The sequence below is a fragment of the Cuculus canorus genome, chromosome 4 (genome assembly GCF_017976375.1).
Source record: "Cuculus canorus isolate bCucCan1 chromosome 4, bCucCan1.pri, whole genome shotgun sequence".
NCBI classification, from domain to species: Eukaryota; Metazoa; Chordata; class Aves; order Cuculiformes; family Cuculidae; genus Cuculus; species Cuculus canorus.
The window spans coordinates 24,558,351-24,579,449 of NC_071404.1; the positions used below are offsets into that span (position 1 = coordinate 24,558,351).

The 21,099-nt window shown below is 38.4% G+C and overlaps 1 protein-coding gene across 3 annotated transcripts in view; it reads left to right on the forward strand.

The window, feature by feature from the left end:
* NWD2 (NACHT and WD repeat domain containing 2) overlaps positions 1–21,099 on the forward strand; it is a 55,252-nt gene that overhangs the window by 9,741 nt on the left and 24,412 nt on the right. For 2 of the 3 annotated variants that reach the window (XM_054066252.1, XM_054066253.1), the window contains exons 2-3: positions 11,617–11,705; positions 17,628–17,744. In XM_054066252.1, coding sequence (XP_053922227.1) covers positions 11,617–11,705; positions 17,628–17,744 — 206 coding nt within the window. Of the gene's footprint in view, positions 1–11,616; positions 11,706–17,627; positions 17,745–21,099 lie in introns of those variants that run through there. The other variant, XM_054066254.1, reaches the window with a different exon arrangement.

The following is a 21,099-nucleotide window of genomic DNA, read 5'->3' on the forward strand; positions in this document are numbered from 1 at the left end:
TGCTTTATAAGTGATTTTCTTAAAATGAAGGACTTAGTCTTCTTATTTTTTCATACCTACTGTTGTTTAATAAAGACGTCACAAATTCTAGAAAAGGAGATCAGAGGAAAAAAATATCTTCTTGCTTGACAGTAGTCCTGTTGGCTAGAGATCCATAGTCTGTGCAGTTCTGGCAAGATAAAGTTACTTGTTCTGAAGAAAATGCCTATTTTTCTCCTTCATTTTGCACCCTATAAAATTTCTGATAGCTCGGATACTGAGAGGAGTGATGAGTAAGTGTTGATCCTCTTTTTAGGAGTGGTTAATGGAAAATACTAGTACAATTATGAAATTATTAGATAATGGTCTTGATTTACTTATATATTTATTGCATTACATTTAAATGTGATAAAGAATTCTGCAGTGTTGTTGAAGCAAGTTATTGACTCACTCCTATTGATATGATCCCTAATTTGGTATATCAGAACACTAACAAAATTTGTATGATGACTTACTCGGAAAGGCAAGTGATTTACAATATGGGATTATAAAGAATTAAGTAATCTGTAGTGAGCAGAAGGAGAGCCATCTAATTAAGTGACATACCATTTTAAACCTGGTGTATGTGGCCAAGAGAGAGGTCCAAGGGACCTTAGGCAGTTATTTCATTTGTCAGTTGGTTACTGTTGTGCAAATCACAGGCTGGAAGGGACCTCTTGAGGCCTTTGGATCTGTTCTCCTGCCTGAAGCAGGATCAGCCATACTTGTGCCATTCATTCCTGACAAACAAGCCTCTAACTCTTCTTGAGCTATCTCCAAACCAGTAAAGAAAATACACAGGAAAAAACAGACTGCGCAGCAAATGGCTGTACTGTCTTCCATACCACTGCTGGTAGTGTTTACAGCAACATACACAGACACAAAATAAGCTCATTAGTCAAGAAAAATGACCAAAGGTATAGAAGTCCCTGAAAATTTCCTTGCTTAGAATGATTTTCACTAACTTTCACTGGTATATGTCATTATTCATAAATTTCTCAAATCCAGTTTCTGCCTCTTCATCCTTTTACTATGTCAGAAAGCCAATCAATGCATCCATGCAAAAGATAGATAATATAAAGCAATAAGCTCCCATAAAGATTATTTTGCCTGGATGTATGGCCTGCAGCAGCCTGCTTGTTTCAGATGAAGATTTCCTGCAAGTGAGGCATTTATGGAATGCCTAATAGCTCACCTTACAGCTTTTTCCTTAGTGATTTATGAGTGGGAGGAGGAGATTAATTTATTGGATTTCTCTTATAGACCTGATGATTTATTCTCATATGCAATATTCATTATATTTGAGATTAATATCATTCAGTCAGTTTTGTTTTAATGTCAGGCAATGAGTTAAAAATACTTTTCGAAAGAGAACAGAAGACATGTAAAGACAGATCTTCATGTATTCATTGTTTCTTTAGAAAACAGAGCTAAAGATGCAAATGATCTCCTTACTCCACCTGTTTTAATTATGAATGTTCTATTTTATACTTTCTATAATCAACCATGTATCATACTATATAATTCAAATGAACAATTTCATTGCTGGTCTATTGTTCCAGTGTTAATGCCACAGTCATGATGTAAATTCAGAATCATTTAAAATAAAAGAAATGAGAACCCCAGTTGTGAGTTCAGTTGTGTTTAGCCATATGTAGGTGTGGAAGGCAAAAGATGTCTTGTGCATGCTTTTATGTATTCTGTGGCCAAGGGGCAAACGCCCTCACAGGTGCTGAGAAAGACTGATAGTGTCTGGCAGAGCAAGAAATGAAAATGAAGTCAAGTCCTCCCTTTCAGCCATCTCCTACACTGCCATTGAGAGTTTAGCAGCATAGAAGATCTTTATCTTCCTTTAAAGGTAATTGTAATTCATTGGGTATCATTATTGTGAAAATAAGAGCAGAGAGTTGGAGAAAACTGCAGAAGTCATTTGAAAGTACTAATTCGGAAGACAATCTGTAGATCAGCCACCAATTAATAAAACAAATACATTATGGAGTTTATTAAAAATAGCCTTTTCAACTGGGTTATATAATTTTTACTAAAAATAATGCTTAGATGAATCATTATAGTTGGAAAGGGTAAGGGAGAAAAGAGGTAAGAGAAATCACTGTTCCCTTACATGTCAGTCACTGTTTTCCTCTCAGACATTACATAATGCATCAAAATGAGGCAATTCTGTGAATTATTTGGTTATGTTCAATGACTTTTAGCACAGGCCCCTCCTGGAATTATCAGTTTTCAAAACTGTTGTACCACACTCCTGTAAGTGGGCAGTTATAGCCAGGTAGAAGTTGGCTGTTGACTTGTGAAATACTCCTGTAAGGTACCAGTTGAGATTCTCTCACTGACGCAAGGCGTCGTTGAGTTTCTGGCAACCCTCCCTCACATAGTCCTGTTGTTCTGGGCTTAATGCCCTCTTGCAGCTGTTCTCCTTTGCTGGAACTGTCATTTAGTTTCTTCACCTTTGGTAACTGTTTCTACAGCAGCCAAAAACTATTCTGATTGTGTAGCGATGTTATTTAATAGTCTTCTTAGTTTAGCATCAAGAAAAAAAGTCTGCTGCGAAGAAAACCTGCTTTATTGATGCAGACTTACTGTGCTGATAGCAAGCAGCACCTCGCTCTTCTTCTATGGATGTCTCCACATCCACATGCGTCGGGTTTATTTTCTGGCATAAAAGTTTTAATATCTTTCACTTGAAGCCCGTACAGCAGTCATCCTTTTCCAGCTGGCCTGACTGACTTCAGCAGCTTTGTAGTGACCTAAACCATGGCTACGTTCACTAAACTTAAGGAAGAATGCGACCTGAATTAGAACTTTCTGACTTGTGAACTTAAATAGAATGTTTAGATATGGGAAGGGCAACTTTACCAGAGAGCCAGCAGCACTTGCAGAGCTCCTCCATAGCTTTGCAACACTGCCAGATGTAAAGTCACATAGGAGTGTTTATTGGAATTTCTTCAGGGTGAGGTATATTTAATGGGCCCGTGCCAGCCTGTACTGTGAAATAAGTGTGTGCTTTTATGATCCTTGCTTTCTCATGTTTTTTTTGTGGTTCAACTTTGCTTTGTGCCTTCTCAAAGCCTACAACATACTACTTTGTTTGCTTGCAGCACTTGAATCTGCAGTTCAGTTAGGAGCCAAAATGCCTGTGATATCCCCTTGCTTTATTGATTGCCCCTGCCTAATTTCCTGAAGTGCTTTAGTAACATACCCTGATTGTTTTGTCTTTGGTCTAGTGATGTCAAGGAAAAAAGAAATCAGTAAAACTACTGTAGTGTACACACAACTTAACTGTTAAAAAAATGTAAAAAAAACATTTCAAAGCTTTTTTCCTACTTTCTAGGTAATTCCATATTTTCTGAAGTGTAAGTTGACACCGCTAGATGAATAAGTAGGATTTTTGCATATATCTTTGTTACTGCACTGGCCCTTTTTCTGTCTTCTGTAATGCATTTTTGCACAGCTCAGTCAGAAGTACTCTTTTAGATTTCACAAGAAGTTTTTCTTCCACCTTAATTTTGATTATAGTTGCAAATTCATGTCCTTGTAGGCTTTGCTCTTTTCCAGTGCTTAGTTGTAATAAGCTTTGGTGTTCTGCAGAGATAATCTTCAGACATAATTTTGGTGTCTCTAAATATGCTGTGTTTTCAGCTTCTCCTGTCACATCACTTAATTGTATGACAATAATTGTAAATTGTCATGTTTTCAAGAGCCTTTCCTAGTCTGCTTTATTAAATGAAAGAATTAGATTTTGTTGAATTCTTCCACTTGCAGAGTTTGCAGAATGCGAAATTCTCCCCCTGTAGAGATTCTGCCTTCAATCCAAGGTGCTGCTAAAGCTCCCACTGTGCACTGGCATTTGCATTGCTAACGCATTTGCAGTGTTTGCCACAAAACATAGTCAAGGGACACAAGGATGCCTAGGGACCCAAGCTGCAATCTAAGGACCATTTGCAAGATTGGAGAAGGATTCCAGGTCAACGTAACTCTTCTTTAAATGCATCTACAAGTAAGGGTGCTGTGCTCCCAAGGGGTAATGGAAGTTATTAGATTATGCTACAAGACAAAATTCTGCTTCAGTCCTCAACATACCATATCCACTAGATTTAATGAGTATGTGCTCTTTGTTTATTTGTTAATTTATTCATAAATTGAAGGATTTAATCCAGACTCTGTGGAAGTCAGTAAGACATCAAAAGGTAGAGGGTTTCAATATGTGCCGCGAATGTAGAACTTCCTTTAAAATCTGCTGCCATTAACAGATCTTTCCATTAACCTCACTAACCTTTGGATCAGACCTCAAATTTGTTTCATGTAAGCATACTGTACCCATAATAAAACCCAGAACTCTCAGAAACCAATATTTGTTTTAAATTGGGAAAACAATAGTGTGGGAATAATGAAAATATTAATTTTGATATTTGGATATAGGAATCGCTTCTCCCTTCTGTCATGTCAGTTCCATAGTTATATTTCTCCTAAATTCTGTATTTTAACATGGGTCTTGACCTCTTCGATTTTACATGTTGCCTTATTTTTTATGTATATAAATTGACAACTGGGTGTTATTGCTAAGCCAATAGGTGGCACTGGTTAATCAAATTAACAGTCAAGATGCAGGGTATTTTATAAGATGTCACTGTGAAATGTGGCCAGCTATTAAACATCATAATTAAAAAAAAAAACCAACCAACCATAGTCTATATGTGTTGATTTAAATTTGTCATCTGCCAGGACAGTAGGAAACATGTCAGAGAAATAGGTTTAAAAGTACTCCTCACTTTTAATTGGATATTGTTTGAGTTGAGGCTAAAATAAAGAAGAGCTAATTGCTGCAACTAGAAGTTTTAAGCTTATAATTATGCCCTACATTTTGAATCCTGCCTCAGATAGTTAGATCTTTTGTTTTGAAAATGTGTTTGTTTAAATGTTCTGACATTGACCACAATTCTGTAGTCACATCCTGTGATTTCTTCAGAAGTGAGACACACATTTCAGGATTACCTACTATTTTAAATGTTATTTTTCATTATTTCTTCTGACTTCCACGGCAAGCAGTCGTTCCTTGGGGCTCAAATGGTCAGTCCACTGTTGTTATATTTTTATTATTTTTTTTAACACTGAGAAGGCTGAGGAGAGGGAGGTGCCACCAGTGTTGTATTACAAAAGCCCAGTTCTTAGAGCTCTTAACTTCTGAGCTGAAGGGCTGTGCCTCTCGTGAGTGAGCTCCCACCATGCAGCTGTGTACATCACAGCAATACTGCAGTATTTTGCTAGTTAGAATTTATTTGGAGGGTTACAGTCAGTTGTGGCATTGAGTTTAAATAATGAATGTCCTTCAGTCTGTCCTGTTTCTCTTTTGCCTTCTTACAAAGCCAGTAGAGACCTGAATGTTTGCAGTGTTGTTTGAGGAGGTCAGAAGTGACCCAGACCAATCTGTTCCTATTCCCGGTCTACCTAAAAAGTGTCTTGTGAAGCTTTGGGTGCCCATTCTAATGGTCTCTGCTCACAGAAACCCTGAGGGAAGGAAATGACAACAGAGTCTATGGAGTTAATTTTCTAGGAAGGCAAGTTAGCTCAAGTCATTTTTCTCTCTCTTACCATCTACCTGATTCAAACTCATTGCTCACAAAGTGCTCAGAGATTCTTAGATGAAAGGCATTATAGAAATGCAAATTACTTATTATTATATTATTTTCAGAGACAAGGTTTCCATAATATTTAACGACATTTGTTACCTACTGATATTCAAAGCTTTTAGTAGCAAAGGTAATACACAGTGTTATTATGTGTTATTAGTAAAAAAGACAGTTTAAAAGGAGTAATTCAGCTGAACAGTCCTATGTGACAACATACTAGCATAAAGAGGTTTGGCAGCCAATTCCTTACTTGGTATTGCTGCTATGAAATTTTTAACCTTATTTGCATCAGATCCTTAGATAATTTAAGTGCAGAAATTCTCACTGCGGGTAATAGACAATGGTTATAAAATACCCACATTTTTTAATATTGCCGTGGATTAAAGAGAAATCTTATGGCAAGAAACTATCCTACCCATCCATCAACTCTAAACATTTAGAATACTTAGAGGAAGTAAATGAATGGATGTCTTAACGGATGTGCATTCAGGAATAGATCAGAAGTTCTCAGCTCACTCAGGGCTTCTGTAGTCGCACAAGACTCCAGCATTATATATTAATAAATATATCTGCATGCATTTGTGCAGGAGACTAAGCTGGCAGAGAAGTGGGCTGTGAAAGAGGTGAGCTCAAGACCCCCATCAAGCTTCTGTACTGCCCCAATGCAATGTGCAGGAACGCCAAGACCAGGGAGTGATACAGAAATTGCTTCTTTGTATACAAGGAGCTGCTCTTTCCTGGATGACTGGCTGGAGATGAAACCTGTAGGCAGCTCAGTGGCCATGTCTGATGTTCATTTCCATGATGCCTCGAACAGCTGCAAGGGCAGTTTTTTTCTTCTTTTTCTGCCTTGGTTCTTCCAGTTTCAGCTGCCTGCCTCAGCCTATTATGTCAGTCAACAATTTTCCTGCCAGCTTCCGCAAGCTGGGTAATGCAGCATTCCTGTGTAAGTCAAACAGTGGCAGTGCAAACGCCCTCCCTGCTTAGGCTTTTCCCTGCTCGAGGGCCTTAGCTTGTGTCCTGGGTAAGGTTACTCATGAGTTACATTTCTGCAGACAGACTGTCAGTTTGAATGTACTGCTCCTTTGAGGGTGGTCAGGTGGGGCTCATGTCCCCACATTGGTACCTGCTGTGCAACAGGTGAGAGCAGAGTGGGGCTGAGCAACCTCCTTGTTCAGCTGTGTCAAGTTTGGTTGAGTTCGTCATCGCGTGACAGCAGCCCATCTGCATGAAATGGCCATTCTCATCACCATGGCTGAACTATGACCAATACAACCAGCAGCAAGAAGAGAAGCTGTTTGGTCTTAGGACAGAATAACTGGTGCTTGAAAATGGGCAATTTCCATCAGACTTCCATGTTAACTCTTTCTGTTAACTTGCATGTGTGTTTTGAAATTTTCTTCAGCTAGGATGTATTCCATGACATTTTGTCCCAGAGATTAATGTTTGGTAACCATTTGTAAATACACATCATCTGTTTACTAACACAAGAATGTAAAATGTACTTTCCCTATTAAAAATAAAATAAGCAACTTTAATAGCAGAACAGCTTGTGTTTGAAGGTCAGTCTTTGGCATGGAAATAGTTCACACTGAGAATCGGCACCTTGGAATACTCTAATGGAAACTGGCAGTGATCTGAGTGAGCTACAAGCCTTCAGAAATCACACCTCACGCAAACAGTCATGTTTAAACAATGATTGCCTCTACTTGCAGAAAGGCCGTAAATGCATATGTGGCTAATTCATGTCAGTCATCAGCATTACACTGGGGATGTGCAGGGAGACAGAGAGCTTCAATAGCGTTCTCAGTCAGTTCGGAGTGTCAGGGTGAGCAGGAAGGTGTAGTTATGGACTGGCTTAGGAGGCAGCCGTCTGCAGGAGTTAGTGCTTGTATGAAAGATATGTGTTCAGCAAGTCACTGTCTTGCTGTGCCATTGTTTTGTTTCATTTAAATACTGGAGACAAGTTTAGGGTTGAGGTTTTCTTAAGTCTTGCCTTATGCTTTTGCAGCTGTAGTTTCATTCCTACAGTTCATTGTGGACTACCATTTGGATCTCATTGTATCAGAACTAACGTTAGGAGGGGTATAAACCTCATCTCAAAGCTACTGTCTCATTTTGGCTGCTGGAAGAATGTCATTTAGTTAATCCGTTCATCTGCAGCAGCAGCTTGGAAGGTGGAATTTGCCTCTGTGACATTTTTGTTGTTAGGATCTGCCAGCTTCACAGATTTGCTGTCACTGTAAATCAGGTTAAATTTTATTTAATTAAACCAGCTTATCTGCCATCCGTACTAATTACTGTAGTTCATCTTACCTAAATGCACTTCTGTTTCCTTAAAGTTTCACAATTTATTAGAAAGACAGGAATTCTTAAAATTCATTAATATAAGCACCAGTCTCAAGTTCCAATTAGATAAGCCAAATGGATTCAATTTAGAAGTAGGAATGAAAATATGGGATAGGTATGGAGAACATAGTTCTAGTTGAAGGAATGTATTTATCGCTTTCACTTTCATTTATAAGGTATTAGAATTGTAGCAGTACTCTTGCAGTGTGTTGTTTCATTTTCTGAACAAGGCCGTACAAGTTGCGCTGCAGGGAACAGCACCATGTTCTAAACCTAAAGCCACGGGGGTTCTGCAGTGTGAATTCTGTGGGCATAAATAGAAAGCGGCAGAATACAATTTTATGTGTTGTGTATATCAGACAATATATTTCCCATTTATCATTTAAACATATTTACTCTCAACTTCTGCCCTTTTCCAATAATTTTATCTTTTGTTCCTGCAACTTAGCCTATTTTAGTTCCCTGGTAAGACTGTTCTGTCTGCTGACACACTGATCATTTAAGTAACTGCGAACAGTAACTGTGAATTGCTGCTTCCTTAATAACAAAGCTGTTGTCATGATGCATTTCCATTTAGAGGGGCAAGTAACATTTTTTTTTTAGTTCAGTAACTGAATAGTGAGTTGGTTTTCAACAGAGTTATTCTACTCAACCATGAAGATACGATGCTGTGTGTTTTCGTAGACTTGCATGCCAAAATTAACCTGTATTAAGGCAAACAATACAGGATATATAGTCTTCTATCACTAACTGATCTAAGAGTGTCAGGTACTGTGAAGGTAAAAAAAGTTAAGTATTTCAAATGAAGCAAAGTGTGCAAGGTAGCTTTTATCACAAGGCACGGCAACACCATGCAGTACAGTGACTCCAAACTAGCACTGAGAAGAGTTGCTTTGGAGCTAAAACAATACTGCTGTATCAGCACAGTGCAGCCCACTGGCTAATGAACCTCGTTAGCTGTGTGCTACATTCTGCAAAAAAAAAGGTTGAGTTAGGCAGTAAAGTATGAGAAAATTAATGACTGTGGATCCTAAGCAGGAAGCAACTTATCTCTCCTTCTTCCTTATGTTCTAACTCAGACAGCTCTGGGTTGAGGGCTTTGGGTTTTGTTCTCTCTTTCTGACTATTTGTAAGATGTGTCTGTTCATCCAGATCTGTAGTACATTTCTGCAATGAATACCTTGATGATCACTATCTAATATACTTCAACTCACGTCATAGAGCAGTCTTGGTGTTCTGGGTTCCTTTTGGATGAAAAACAGGAGGGGGATGAGCCCAATCCAAAGTAAAATCCCCTGAAATACATATGGCGTGGACATTGGGTCCTTGCCACCGGCTGTTTTACTCTACCGTTTTGCTCTCACTGGCCCACACAGCAGTAAATATCTTCCCAGAAACTGTAAAAGGGGCCTGGATGACTAAGCCAAACCTGCAGTTTCTTGTGAGAGTCAGGATCACTGCTGGTCACAAGGTGGACTCAGGAGGTCATCTGGGCTAACGTCCCTCTTGAGGTGCTGGTAACAGTAGCTTGGTCAAACATGAACTTGTCTGGTTAAGTCTTGAAGAGCTCCAAGGACAGCGGAGCTTCTCCTACTGTCCAACCTGAACTTCTCAAGCTGTATAATATGTTGTCTTTGCCTTTGTTGTACTGTCTAACCCTAACGCAAAGAGCTTGGCTTGCAGTTGTAGGCTGCAGTTAGGTCCCACTTAAACTCTGCCAGATTAAACAAGCCCAGACTCCTCCATCTCCCCTTGTAGGCCGTGTGCTCTCGGCCTCTGACTATCTCAGTAACCTCTCCAGTTTCCTCCCCATCCTTCTGATTTGGGGTGCTCAGAGCTGAGCACAGCACTCTTGGTGCAGCCTCTTCAGTGGCAGGGAGGGGAGGGTAATAACTTCCCAAGAGGGAAGCGAGGAGAGAGGGAGGGAGGCCACACTCCTCAGAATGTAGTCCAGACAGGATCCGTCTTACCTGTAGTGTTCAAATAGGCTGTATAATAGCCATGCACTATAGATTCAGTATCTCACCTTGAGTGATGTGTCCACAGTCAAATAGAGCAAGGACTTGACTAATGCTTCTGGGCCATTGTCTTCAGAATACGTTAGCATAGTTGGTATGTTTTAAAGCATAAAATCATAAATATGTAATATTCTTGCACTTAAGGAGGATGTTGTATGAAAACTACTACACCTTTTGACTTTTTTCAACATCAAAGGTTTGTGAGGGACAAACTGTGGTAGTTCAGCTAAATTGGATTAAGCTTATGGCTGTACTTGTGAGCCCTTGTGATATAGCTGTTTTACCTTTATGAAGATTTCACAAGAAATAATTCTCTGGAATTGTTCTGGATTGCTTTCTGTTTATAAAATAATGATGATTACACCGCACAGTTATGTGATATTTCAAACATATATTTAAATATTAGGAAGGATATTACAAATTTGGTATAATTAATTAGATTATAGATCCCACACTCTTCTATAATTGTTGAAATAGCAAATATTATAAATCCGTGACCATGATTCTTTGAACAGACCTCTGACTTAGATGTATCAGCTGTAGCTCTGATGAATAAAACATTGTTAGATTTCCACATGTGTGTCTGGTTTACAACAATGTGGGGGTTGTTAAATCAGTTTTAACCTATTGTTTTGTTTCAGTGTAGTTATTAAAATATTCTTTAACTGCAGTAGATGTTCTCCATCATTCATAAGTTAACACTTTGGTTTTCATTACACAGAGCTCAGACCTAGTGGTTTACCACAGTTGTGTTCTGGTTTTGAAAATAATTTGACAATGGTGTCATCCCTCTGTGTCTTTACTCGGTCGGCACTGGTTAAAATCTGGACCTAGCAAAATCCATCACATATCTTAGTCTTACTGGGAAAGACAGTAAAATTTATTATCTGTACAAGATTTCGTTACTAACCAAATTTACTTTACATTTGACAATGTGTTTCTTGAGTGATATGTTTTATATAAATGTGTTCAGGTTAATTTGGACAGATAGAACTTAATAAGAAATTAGTTGTCATTGCCATACCGTACTTTGTTATCAAAACACATTTCATTTTGCATGGTGATGATGTCAGACTGTGCATTTAGTATGATAGCAGAAATCACCTGGACCAAAAGATACCATAAATAATGCTAGTAACAGCTTTCTTTCTTTTAGGAAGCTATCATATTAACAATGTGAAGAAAGTCATAATGTTTGACACGATGTCATTAATTCATGTTATTCATTTATTTCTAATTATAGAGATCTCTTTCATCTTTGGTATATCTCTTTGTTCCATGGTGTTTCTAATTCATAGAATTCAGCTTCCTGAAAATTAAATGAAAGTCAAACTGATAAAGAAATTCTGACTGCTCAATTACAAAATTAATTTGGCTGCACTGTATTAAAATATGCTGCAATATTAAGATGTGTATGAAGCTTAATGTTCCACATAGAGTTTAGAGATTAAATCCCAGCACTTGTTTTTCACTGGGGGGATGAGGGGGATGGGGGTTCTCTCTTCTTTATGCGATTAATCTGTATCTCTCACTAAAAGAGCAGAGTTCATATAAATATTATTAATAACATCTTTTTTCCAACACAGATACAATAGCAGAAAGGAGTGCCCTAAGAGAACATGTGTATCCTAAGCTGAGAGAATTCTGCAGGGAAAACTATGGGCTGGAATTTCAGGTAGGTTTTGTTGTGTTGAATCTTGTCTTACTTTTTGTTGAAATTAACACTATTTAGGACAGGTGACATTTTTAAATATCATTGGTAAAATAGAAAATTGGAAAAAAGTGGATTTCACTTGTTAATTGTGCTGAATTGATGAACTTAAATTATTTGACAGGCAGATTTGAGGTAAATTCTGTATAGATGAAAATACCACATGGTTTTACAATACAACATTGTGCTGGTGGTAAAAGCAATATGGGAACACACCGGCAACTTTCACATCATAAACTTAATGAAATCACTTCTATTTTTGATATTCAAAGTATTAAGAAGAAATAATGTTACATCTGAATTAATGTGTTCCACTTCTATTTTTAATTTCATGTAATCATCATAGAGGTAGTTGTTATATCTGCTCTAACTATGGGTTTGTCTTAGAATCATAAGTTCGTTGAATCATAGAATGGTTTTGATTGGAAGGGACCTTTATAAGGTCATTTAATCCAACTCCCCTACAGTTAGCAGCAACATCTTCAACCAGATCAGGTTGCTCAGAGCCCCATCCAACCTGACTTTGGATGTTTCCAGGGATGAGGTATCCACCACCTCTCTGGGCAACCTGGTCCAGTGCTTCACCACCCTCAGCAAAAAAAATTTCTTCCTACTCTAAACCTCTCCTGTCACAGTTTAAAACCATTACCCCTTTTCCTATTGCTACAGGCCCTGCTAAAAAGTTTTCTCCAGCTTTCTTGTCTCCTTTAAGCACTGAAAGGCTGCAATAAGGTCTCCTCAGAGTCTTCTCCAAGCTGAACAACCCCAACTCTCTCAGCCTGTCTTCACAGGGGAGGCATTCCAGGCCTTTGATCCTTTTGGTGGCCCTCCTCTGGACCCACTCCAACAGGTCCATGTCTTTATTGTGCTGAGGACTTCAAAGCTGGATGCAGTATTTCAGGCATGATATCATAGTATCATAGTATCATAGTATAGTTAGAGTTGGAAGGAACCTTAAAGATCATCTAGTTCCAACCCCCCCTGCCATGGGCAGGGACATCCCACTAGATCGGGCTGCCCAAGGCCCCATCCAACCTGACCTTGAACACATCCAGGGATGGGGCATCCACAACCTGCCTGGGCAACCTGTTCCAATGTCTCACCACTCTCATGGTGAAGAAATTCTTTCTAAAGTCCAGTCTAAATCTGCCCCTCTCCAGTTTATACCCATTCCCCCTGGTCCTATCCCCACAAGCCTTTACAAATAGCCGCTCCCCAGCTTTCTGTAGGCCCCCTTCAGGTACTGGAAGGTCTCTATAAGATCTCCTCTGAGCCTTCTCTTCTTCAGGCTGAACAAGCCCAACTCTCTCAGCCTGTCCTCGTGGGGAAGGTGCTCTAGCCCTCTGATCATCTTTGTAGCCCTCCTCTGGACCTGTTCCAACAGCTCCATGTCCTTCTTACAGTGAGGATTCCAGAACTGGACACAATACTCCAGGTGAAGTCTCACAAGAGGGGAATAGAGGGGTAGAATCACTTTCCTTGACCTGCTGACCACACTTGTTTTGATGTAGCCCAGGATACGGTTGGCCTTCTGGGCTGCGAGTGCACATTGCCGGCTCATGTTGAGCATCTCGTCGACCGGCACCCCGAAGTCCTTCTCCACAGGGCTGCTCTCAAGCACGTCATCCCCCATTGTGTACTGAAAACGGGAATTGCCCTGACCCAGGTGCAGGACCTTACACTTGGCCTTGTTGAACCTCATGAGGTTCTCAGAGGCCCACTTCTCCAGTCTGTCCAGGTTCCTCTGGATGACATCCTGTCCTTCCAGTGTGGCAACTACACCACTCAGCTTGGTGTCATCCGCAAACTTGCTGAGGGTGCACTCAATCTCACTGTCTGTACCATTGATAAAGATATTAAACAGCACCAATCCCAGTACGGACCCCTGAGGGGGTCTCACCAGAGCAGAGTAGAGAGGCAGAAACTGATTACAAAAATGAATTGAATGTGGAGCATTCCTATTGTTACTATACACTATGGAATTTGCTTCCTTTAGTCTCAATTGCAAAATTCCCATTGCTTTAGTCAGTTCCTGTTTTCACATCTTTCATAAGAGCTCATTGGTAATAAATAAAGTTGCATTTGACTGAAAATACATGAGTTTGGCATCACAGTTAAAATCACTGGTACTTTTAAGTCAGGTTCATTCTAATTCACAGTCCAGTAAAATCATCCAGTCAAGTTCCATATCTGTCAGAAGGCCTAGAACTGGCTCTTCGCTAAAAGAAACAATACAGCATGCAATGTTGTAAAAATGTTGTTCAGTTTTTAAAACAATCCAGTTCTACATCCTCAATTCTTCCTTCCATCCTAGTGACCCCAAAAACTCAGCTCTCCGGAGTATAGTTTCCTTGGAAGCAGCTAACGCCTTTTAGGTGACATCCTGTTCCTCCCAGTGTATGATTCTTGGTGCTCCTGCAGCTGTTTTTTAATCAAAATAACAAGTTCTTAAATTAGGATATCTGGTTTTGATTCCTTGAGTCACAGTGGAGTTGCTGAATCTGGATGGTGATAAATTCCAGAGTGATTTTTGATTATGGCTATAAAAGAATTTCATCTGAGGGTCCTGGCTCATCAGCTGATTGGGAAGTCCCAGCTGCAGTGGTACATGGAAGGAGGAGCAAAAGATATTTAAATAATAAAGCATTTTTCTCCTGTTACTACCCTGTGATATTAATGAAAAATATAAACTATTTCTCAGTCATCTTGGTGACAGGAGGGAAATGTCTCCTCCAAGTAGATCATAATCCACTGAATTCTTTGTAAGAGGAAATGCATCTGTCTTCAAATGGATTGTAATGTAGTCTCTAGGGGAGGAATAATTAAGTTTATTCTAGTTGATATTCATGGAAGCAAATTATTTTATTATATAGTTTCAACACCAGGAGCATCCTTACCTGATATGAGGTCTAAGAGACAGCTCCACTGACACATTTCTGAAAACAGCTAGAAAGCTGTTTCATTACTGTGGAAGCTAAGTAGGAAAGCTTGTAGAAAAAAATTATCAAGGGAAAGTACTAGTCAAACACAAAATACCTTTTGTGTGACTACCACAAATGTACTGTAATATAGCGTGTCTTGAACACGTTATTTTCCTGGTAAACGGTGACCCAAATGAAATGCGTTGGAATACATTCATTTCTCCAGCTTCTGTTAAGTCATCTGGCTGCCCTGCTGAGTGTTTCAGTTGTTGCAAAGCAGGAGATCTCTCAGGCATCCTAAAGTTGGTAGGAGCTGTTAGGGAACATAACCACTGTGTGTGTAGAAGCAGAACTGAATATATTCAATCACTGTATGAATTTGGTTGCTCAATGGACTTCCTTTTCCATTGAAACAGAAAATATTTCTGAAAAACAAGTATTGGTGAATACAGAAAGCAAATAGGCTGAGAAGAAGACTTCTAGAGTGAATGGTGTTTTGTATGTGTAATACAGTATTTGTTTAGGGGAGGACAGGAAAGAAAATAGTCATCATAGAAAATTTTTGGAGGATAACTAACCATAGTTAATTAGCAGCATACTCATTTCCTCTGGGGAACGATGAACTGTTTCAAATAATTTTCAGCATGTGATACATGGTAGCAGGAAAGTGGAATTTTGCATGAATGAGATTTTTTTCCACATTTGTTAAGCAGCTAGAAGTGACAAAGATAAAATAATTTCGTTTATTTAGGAAAATCTGTAAAACTGTAGGATTGGTAGGACAAAAGCTAAAATAAGCAAAAGGAAACACTCAATTATGAATGAAAAGTCTCTGTTAGATGACTAGTGTGGAACTGAACCTAGACTGGTATCAGTCCACCGTGTATAAGTAGCTCTCACGCAGAGCACTGGTTGTCATCTCACCATGGCAGCCTTACTGAAAGCTGGTTGTGGGTGTTTTGTCACACAATTTTTCCAAGTATGAGTAAAAATATACTTCAACATAGACACAGTTGTCTTCTTGTTCCATTTCTTTAATTTCCTAAATCCCATTTATTTTACATAGCATAAAGAATAAGCCTCTTGTTTTGAAATTCTTGGTGTCTTCAGAGGTTTGATGGCTAAAATATTTCCTTTTGCAGGACATTATAACACATTAAGATACTGTGTGCCAAAATAGTGTTACCCAATAAAAATTATTTATAATATTATAACACACAGAAGGCAGCTGCTGAGCCCTTACAATATCTGCTATTCCAGAGAATTTCCTCTTCACATTTACAAAGTAAATGTGATTTCTGAACAGTTAATTAAAATAGAAATTGCTTTTATGTTTCAAATGAACTTGAGCAGCACAATAAATTCATTCAACCAGTAACTCAAATATTTCTGTCTGTATGCTAAGATGCTCTAATTTTATGACTAGAATACTTTATCATACATCATTCAGGTAATCAGACAGCTGAATACAATATGATGTTCAATAATGAAGTCGTATAGATAAATAACAGAAGGGAGAGAGGAAGAAGGGAACACTTTTCCTGATGAGACTAAAAGAGAAAAGCACAGAGGAAAATCAGTGCAAAGAGATATAGGTAGGCTGTTTGAGATGCAGTTTTGTAAAGCAGAAGCTGCATATTCTAGCAAAATTTTAAAACAGACTTTCTGTAAAAAATAAATGTAAGTGTATTTTCTTGGCAGTGTAAGCTACTATGCATTTTATACATAGGGCTACTTCACTCATCATCAGCCAGAGCCTACGCTACCTCTTGTGTTAGTGCCCACTCCAGCAAACACTGACACGTCCCAAACTTTTCTGGCAGAAACAACCAACGAGATTGTAGGTAGTAAAATTAAACATGGGCATAAAGATTTGTAGGATAAGGTCTTAAACTGTGACATTTATTGTTATGACAGATTTACCAAGGAGATTAATCAGCTGTGAACTGGGGAATTTTACTTTTGTATCAACATGTTATTAGTTCTTATATTGGGTCTTCAGGCTGATTTTATGATCTGTTTGGACAACAGCTAGTTCTGTGATTCTATTTCTTGGGGTCACAGCAGAGTGCTTCCACAGTACAAATAATATTCCAATAAACAATTTTTCTTTATCTATCTGTTTGGACTTTTTTGTTCAAGTTGCATGATGTTAACAATCAAGAGTACCATGAGTTTTATTCCAAAATAAATGCATGTATATGATCCTTATTGTTTGAAATTTATTTTTCCACAGTAAGAATTCAGCCTTTTAGTTAAAATATTTAGTGAAATCACACTTCATCACTTGATTTCTTCAAGTAAATATAACATACATATTCCAGTTTCTTCCAGGAGTTTGTTTGCAACTAATTACCATGACAAAGCTGAGGCTGTAGCTACAGATGAAAGGCTGAACAGCGAGCTGTCTGCTACTGCATATCTATACAATCTCTGCTTCCAAAGTGACAAAGACCAGCTAGCAAAGGAAGTACGATATTACAGAACTGCACATATTGTGGTTTTTGAGCCACGTGGACAGGATGAGTTTATATCCTGTGGATACAAGTGACACAAGGTGTCTTGACTGTGATCCACAGCAAAACTCCCATTAATTTCCATGGAGCCAGGATTTTATCAATGCTTTTGTCATTATTCTTACCTAACCATTATATGCAATCCAGTAGCAAAAAAAGACGGCATCAAATCAAGATCTTGTCATGCTAATCTCTGCTCAAAAATATGAATATAAAATCAGCGACTATCCCAGGAGGGACTATCTGTGAGGGAAAATAAGAGGCTTGACTTGTCATTTACCTAAGGAAACCCTGCCAGTTGGTGTAAGGACTGGATTTAGACCTCATTGCCTTCTACTGTACTGCAGAACAATGCTTAGCAGTACACAAAGTGTTATCAAAGCTAAATTTTAATTTGATAGGTAGAAAGGGCATATGATAAAGTAACAATATTGCTTACTATTTTCCAGGTCATAGACTTATACTGGGGAGTTGAAGCAGATGAATGGGACAGTCCTGAGCTGCAAAAGACTCGTATGAAGCTCTTAGAAGATTGCTTGAAAAGTTCTGCAGGTCCATGTTTTGTTGTGGGTATAAAAATAATGTTTTATTTTACAACAAATATATAATGTTAGCTATCCTAACGTGCATGATTCAGTAACAAATGTATTCTTTTCTTCCTTCTAAAATATTTGATATTTCTCACTGTAAATTTGCTGTACTGCATCCAAATGATTCCTTGCACAGCACTGTAGATTAACAGTGATTGTTAAGTATTAGTGGACAGGAAAGAAGGATCTTTCATGATCAGTCCCCATAGCAAGATGGGTTTAGAAACCACAAGGTGTGATAGTACTACTATCACAGCAGAAGTATGGACTACTTGTTTAAGGAGGCCACCATTAATTAACTCTTAGCACTTCGCACATCCATTATTGATTGGCCTAGAAGGGCTTACATACAAAAGCACAGCAGCAGCCAAGAACTGTCTTCTCTGATCTGTGTTTTGCTGTTCTGTGTCATAAACCCAGGACAATTTAGGATGCCAGGTATAAGAGTATGAAAAGACCAGAGGTCAGTGACAAGTTGAGGGGGCTTGGAGTCTTTGTGCTTTTCCTAGTCTCGCCTTCTCTTTATTGCTGCCAGAAAAAGCATTGCTTTTAGGATTTTTCAAGAGTCAGGTAAAGCTGGGAAAGAGGATACATCTTCACTGTTTTTTCTTATTAGGCCTAAAAGAAAGTCTGAAACACTTTTACAGGAGTGGTTATAAAGAATTTTGAAGCTTTTAAGAACTGCCTGCAAGAGAGAAAGAAATCAAGCGAAATCATAAATATTAGACAGAACAAAACAGTTAAAGAAGTTGCATTGAGCCAACAGCTTCAATGTATATTCCAGGTTTTCCAAGTATGGGCCAGAGTAATTGTTCTCCTGAAAACTAGACTAGCAAAATTACAGAAATCTCTTGCTTTGTTGTACCTTAGTGGGATGGGGTTTATTTCATTTACAACACAAATTTAATATGATTCCACTCCAACAAGCATAATTATTTCTAATTTATAGTAAAATAATTAAAAACTGACTTCGGGCTTTGGGCAACTTCCCATTTCTTGAGAAAGTTCTATAAAATGTGACACTTCCATTCATATGGGTATTTTTTACTTTTCAGTTACCACCTTTTAATTCAGACACAGATCTGGGATTAAATCAGACTATTCAGAATTAACTAGCAAGTATAGATTGATTTTAGAAGGTGTTTCTTTGTGGCACTTTGTTTCCTGCATTGTGATATGGGACGGAGAGAAAGTGAAATGCAGTGCATGAGTTGGAAGTCAGATAGAAAACAACAAAACGCAAATGAACACATGGTCATAAACTCAAAGGAGGAAGGGGTTCTGAAAAAAATCGTTAATTAATTTACTGTGACATTTTTGGAATGTACAGTCCCCCTCCCACCAGCTGCCTGAGTTCTACCAACACTTGATCCAGTTAAGAGGGAGAGGAATTGTTTGGTTTTTAGTTAGGTTGTGGTTTTTGTTTGGCTGGGGTTTTGCTTTGTAAAATCAGTGCTTATTATATGTGATCATTTAAAAGCTCATAGCCTTTACTGTAGTGAAATACGTATTATGCTATTTTTATCTACAGAATAATTTATCAAGATTTGTTTAGGAGGGGAAAAGTACTATTTCTGTGGGGAAAAATATATTCCATAGAAATTTTATGCAGAAATCACACTGGTTGTCTCTGGAACCTACGTGGAGAAATTGAAATGTGGTATATTTATTAAATTATGAACTGCTTAAACTCCGAATTGCATGTCGATACCAAAGACAAAATACCTTCAGTGCATACTGGAACCTTTACATTTTGTTGGGTTATATTTCCTAGTAAATTCATAAGAGATGGCAATGCAAACAGGATGGTAGAGTGATGGAAAAGGTTATCATCCCACAGCTAGTACTGATCATGAACAGGGTTCATCTATTACACATCTAGTCTTGATACCTTTAAAAACTAGTAAAAAAGGCTAGGTAGCTCTACTAATATCTGAGTCATCTTCTGGGTGACTGTTTCTCCATTAACAGCAAGGACACACTAGGGAGTTAGACTGCTAATTTAGGAATCCAAGCACAGTCCTTGATACCAGTCAAGGCTTTGAGCTATTTAGGGTGTCATTAGTCTATAGTGATTATTTGCGGAATAAGTTTACTGCCCTTTTATCGGGGTTCCCTAACTAATACTCCAGTATTAACCTGCTGTCGATTACACCTTAGTACAGATGAGAGAACTGGCAGGCTTCTCTGCATTTCTCTTCAAACACACCCTGAAAGTTGTAACACATGGGTGCTCTCTTCCGTCTGTGCAGCACCACACAGACTCTGCCTGAACTGCTGTTCTTGCATGACTGTGTCCTGGAAAACAGTAAAATCATAGAATCATGAATGGTTTGAGTTGGAAGGGACCTTAGAGATATCTAATTCCAACGCACCTGCCATGGGCAGAGACACCTCCCACTAGATCAGGCTGTTTGAGGCCCCATCCAGCCTGGCCTCGAAATGAAAGGGGAAATGGAAATTAAATAGTTTGTTGCCTGTAATGATTGCTCAATTAAATATGTCGGGGTTTGTACAAACCTAAGAGGTTCTCTCCACCCATCATTCAAATTTCACTATTCAAAGAATAGTGAAAACATTTTCTACCTACTCTGAACAGCCACTGTAATTTACATTATCCCTCTCAAATTGTTAACAGATTGTTGTTAATTTCAGCACTAATGAACCATTAAGAAAGACTTAGCATTATAAAATTGGGATTCCAGTAGGATTTTAAAAGAATATTAGAAATGTACAATACTTCACGTGTCCTTAAATCACCCTGAAATTGCAGATGAAATAAGGTGAATTGAGAAGTGAAATGCTTTTTATGTTTCTGGATCTTCCTGTTTCTACAGTAAAATGCTTTAATCCTTTCATGAAGTTCACTTCTACTTGGTTCTCTTTGCTTAAAACAAATGGTTGATAGTTAATTCTGAGTGCATTCCAGCTCAGAGAAAATACCAAATTCTATTATTCCAGCTCTGCTGAATCTCCTCAACTCCCATTTCAATTCTGGTGTTACTTTAGGGTTTATTCCTAATGTGAAAACCAAATATATGTAGATTCTGGAACACCTGAGTTATATTTTGCTTTTGCTCTTCTGGGAAAATTGCCACGCATTTTAAGTTAGGGAAACTAAAGTCAGTGAATTGTGTCCATGTTAAATATAAACAGCTAGTTTAGGGGGGATGCTAAGCATCCAGTGCTCTTTGGTAATTCAGCAGAAGTCACACATGCTTGGTACATCTCAGAATTTAATTTTCCTTAAGGAAGCAGCTCTATGTATAGTTTTTAAGTGAATGAGGAGAAATGGCTGGAACCAAACATGGCACAACAGCTCACCTTTCCC